Here is a 4561-nt window from a genome sequence, read left to right as displayed (position 1 = left end):
TATCTTTATAATACACATAATATAATTATATAATAATTTGTGTTATATTCCTTTAAAAACAATGACTATATGCAAATTATCTAGGTCAGTTTCATTTAAATCCAATCCACTTACACTTTCTCCTCCATCAAAGTGCAATTTCCTCAAAAGAAATTTTCAACCCATTTTTATTTATTTATTTATTTATTTTACTCCCTTTGGAGGAGAGGATGACTAGCCAAGGCTTTCGTAAATAATGTGATACCAATCATTTCGTCAGCAGCTTTAGAAATAAAAACAAGCAAGAATGACATAAAACAGACCTCAGAGGAAATGAATTAATTGTTTTTACTGAGGACATTTTACACTGACCTGTTTCTCTGTCCTCACTTCACCTTTGTGTTGAATGGCACAACTTCATTTTAAGTACATTACATTTTACATGTTCAAGTGAAATTCCATTTACAAACTTCTCCACCAGAGAGGCCTGTGTGAGGGATTCTCAACCATCACCAGACTCCTTTTTTTTTTTTTTTTGGCATATTATCTGAAGGATGTTACTAATGACAGATACAGCTTGGAGAATTTGCAGTTTATTTCTCTGTGTGTGTTTATTGCTATGGCTAATTATATTAATCAGTTAATCAGTTGCAAAAAGACTGCATTCTGACAGTCCATAGGCACCCAGGTGCCTGTGCAGGATGCATGTTGTAAAGTATTTGAAAACATACTACTGGGAAACGCATAAGCTCATGGATGCAATGAGCCTCTTTTGCCTCGGAATAGACAGCGCAGGGATCTTTGTGCTGCTTCCTTCGCCATTTCTCAGTGCACAGCTCTGTAGACAGAAGAACCAAGGCCACACACACCTGGAACATCCCCTCATTCCTCCTCTCTCAGTAGGTTGCCTGAGACCCTGTTTCAGTTTCTTCCTCAAGGGGTCTTCCCTGCTGTGTGCATCACACTCCTCTGGGGGTAGGTTTAAGAGCACCAGCTTCCTTCTGAGTGCTATTTGTTTCTTCTAGAACACTTCCCTTTCTGTGTGGCTTTAGGACAAAGCCCCTGCTTCGTGTACAGGGGAGCCACTTTGGAAATAAAAAGGTTTCTGGATATTCTATTTAGTTTTAAGTTTGCTGCAGAAAATGCCAGTTTCTAATTCTTACGATAAAAATGGAACCTTGTCTGGTGGTGGATGTGTTGTTCAGTGTCAACAGTAAACTGGATTAAATGATGAGCCCCAACCGAGTTACACACAGCTTCTTAGGCACGCACTGCAATCTGAGAATTTAGGTGCATCTTATGTAAAATCATCTAGTTAAAGTTTTTAAGCATTTGGGGAGATTTCCTGATTCTGTCCAGAGTTCTTATATTGGTAACTGATATATGTACAAAGATTTGTTTTGCTCCCCAAACAGATTCCCCAATTGGATTAGTCCTCAGAAATAGTAATTTAAGATTATATCCAAGGCATGGATCTTATGAGAGGGAAAGAAAGCCCTGCTGAGAAAGCTGTGCTCCTTTTCTTCATGTGAGAGAAGGGCCGTTGACGTGTGCTGACCCTGGCATTTCTTTCCGCAGAGGTGGGTGGATGGAGGCCTCACCAACAGCCTTCCAATCCTGCCTGTGGGCCGGACGGTGACCATCTCTCCCTTCAGTGGACGGCTGGACATATCCCCACAGGACAAAGGGCAGCTGGATCTGTATGTCAACATCGCCAAACAGGATATAATGGTGAGTAAGTATGTCCAGTGACATTTGAAGAGTCCTGATCTACTAAAAATCCCTGCAGAATTCAGCGTGCTTCCCAAGCACTGGAATCTTGTTGACAATTTTATATGCAAGTTGCATCTTCCCAGGAGTAAGTTTTCAAATACTTTACAACATGCATGCATCCTGCATGGGCACCTGGGTGCCTGTGGATTGTCAGTGTGTAGTCCTTTTGCAACTGATTAATTGTCAATTTGTGAAATATTTTCTTTTTCTTTGCCTTGTTTTTACATTAATAAACTTGGTAGGATATCAGAGCAGTTTTAAGTTAGATCATTTATTTGTTTAGAAAGATGAAGGTAATGAAATATATACACATATTGGAGAAAAACTTAGGGTTCGAAATGAGTAATTGACATAAAATATTGATTCCCTTAATGGAGTCTTAGTTTTCAGCATGGGGCGATATTGTACCCTGGAAACATTTGGCAGTGCCTAGGACATTTCTGGTTGTCACATCTGGGGAGTACCACTGGCATCTAGTGGATAGAGTCCAGGGATGCTATTAAACATCTTGAAGTGCGTAGGACAGACCCCCACAAGAAAGAAGTAGCTGGCCCACAATATCAACAGTACCAAGGTTGAGAAAACCTCATCTAGTCTGTGGGTGGAGTTAACTTCTTAAGTTTAACTTTTTCCTACTTACATTTTGTTATTGCTAATTATATCTATGATAAGAAAACTTTGACTATAAAAATAATGTGTATTTACCTGAACCATAATATCCTAGAGCTTACATTTCTGTCTTTCTATTCTAGTTGTCCCTAGCGAACCTGGTGAGGCTCAACCAAGCCCTTTTCCCACCAAGCAAGAGGAAAATGGAGTCCCTGTATCAAAGTGGTTTTCAGGACACCGTTAAGTTTCTACTTAAAGAAAATTGGTTTGAATAAAATGCTTAAAAATTTATAACACGAAACCAACTTCAGAATGTTTTGATGAAGGCTTCTAATTAAATCCTTTTTTTTTTTAAGGAATCTATCAGGACTCTGTGTCAGTCATATTATTACTCTTTGTAATATATGTATTTATTTCTAATATTTGAATGGTTTCTTAGTGCAAGGAAATAAGAGGCATTTCATTAGAATTTGGCAATTTCATTAAGAAAGGTACATTCAGGAATGTAGGAAGTTTCATACAACAGTCATGTCCTTTGAAACATTTAGGAGGGTCAGCTCTTTGGGTGAACCATGAAATGTTGAAAATGGAGGGCCACTGTTTAGGTGCTGTGGGGAATGTGGTGGCATGATTTTGATGTGAAGCAGTGTTTCCATGAGTTAGCTGTGTTCGGTAGCTCTAGAACTGAAGGAACCAGGCTCTCGGACTGAACCAGGCCACAGGGTAGGGGAGGATGGATTCGAGACACAGACAGCATTATTACAGACCTTTGATAAGGTCTGGAGGAACAAAAGCTTGCTTTCCAAGGTGCTGGCAATTGCTCCTGGTGCCGGATGGGGTGGATCTCCAGAAGCACAGGAGATGCTGGAACTAGGTATGCTTTTCTTATTTGTCTCCATCTTCCTGCCCCACACCCCTCCTCCTCCCAGCTAAGGAAGTCATCAGGCTGTTTTGATGCTTTCCTGTTCCAAAACCCAGGCTGTCACTTATAATCTCTGTCTCTCCCCAGTCCTCTGTCACCTTCTGTCTCTCTGTTCCTACAAGGCCATACCTCTCTGAGTGTTTAGCTATTGGTCTGCATACTGGATATGTCTACTCTAGGAACCTAAATGGATAAAGTACTGCTAAACACAGAGAACTAAGTAGCCTAAGAAATAAGAATTAAATCCAGAGTAATCATTCATTTATCATTTTTAAATCATGATATACTGATCCCAAGTCTTCCACTTTTGGGGCAGTTGTCTTATCACTTTGAGGAGTTGTGTGTGGGTTTATACTAATTCACTTATACTGTCTTAAGTCTTAAATTCGTCTTTATGGAGGTTTGCCAAGCATGACCTCTTAATTATTAAGAGGCAGTTAAAAACAAACCAATTTAATTGCATGCCTTTAATTGTTATGCATTTTTCTTTTTACTCTTGGAAGCCATTTCTTTAAATCAATTTTATGGTTCTCAAAGCCCCAATACACAATTTTTAGCACATAAACACCAAACTATTGCCTCTTTTCTTGGGAGTTCTGCAGAGACCCACTGAAGAGCAATGATAGTCCTTGGAGTATGTATTTTTTCCTCCTCTAGCAAACTCATAGTTAAATCTTAATATTTTGTTTTAATAAGTGACATGACGTAGATGAATTATCAAATAATTGTTATGTCCGTTTATTCACTAGGTAAATTTTCAGTTTTACATAAGATTTTTTACCCTACCCCTTCCTTTTATCATTTTATGTGAATACTCTTTGTATGATGCTGTGGTATGAAATTTCATTATCAAACTTAAACCCCAGTGTGGCAGTATTTAGAGATGGGGTCTTCAAGAGGTGATTGAATCATGAGGGCTGCCCTCAAGAGTGGATTCATCCATTTATGGATTAATGAGCTCATGGATCAATATGTTATCATGGGAATGTAACTGTGGCTTTAAAAGAAGAAGAGAGATCTGAGCTAGCACGTTTAACCTGCTTTTGCCATCTCACCGTGTGATTCCCTGTGCCACATCAGGACTCTGCAGGGAGTCCCCCCCACCCCACCCCACCCCCAGGAAAAGGGCCCTCACCAAATGCCAAGCCATGCACTTAGACTTCCCAGCTTCTGGATCTGTAAGAAATACATTTTTAAAAATAAATTATCCAGTTTTATGTATTCTGTTATAAGACACAGAAAACAGACTAAGGCATATGATATTTCAGTAAATTCTTT

General features: G+C 39.3%; 1 protein-coding gene across 4 annotated transcripts in view; it reads left to right on the top strand.

The window, feature by feature from the left end:
• Positions 1-4561, top strand: part of PNPLA4 (patatin-like phospholipase domain containing 4) — a 34979-nt gene that overhangs the window by 28072 nt on the left and 2346 nt on the right. For 3 of the 4 annotated variants that reach the window (XM_008582995.1, XM_008582994.1, XM_008582992.1), the window contains 2 exons: positions 1558-1710; positions 2505-2714. In XM_008582995.1, the coding sequence (XP_008581217.1) occupies positions 1558-1710; positions 2505-2636 (285 nt within the window). In that variant the 3' untranslated portion in view covers positions 2637-2714. Of the gene's footprint in view, positions 1-1557; positions 1711-2504; positions 2715-4561 lie in introns of those variants that run through there. The other variant, XM_008582993.1, reaches the window with a different exon arrangement.

Source organism: Galeopterus variegatus, unplaced genomic scaffold (assembly GCF_000696425.1).
Source record: "Galeopterus variegatus unplaced genomic scaffold, G_variegatus-3.0.2 Scaffold2789, whole genome shotgun sequence".
Lineage (NCBI taxonomy): Eukaryota > Metazoa > Chordata > Mammalia > Dermoptera > Cynocephalidae > Galeopterus > Galeopterus variegatus.
Note: the sequence above shows the minus strand (reverse complement) of the source record. Positions and strands in the feature narration are given on the sequence as shown.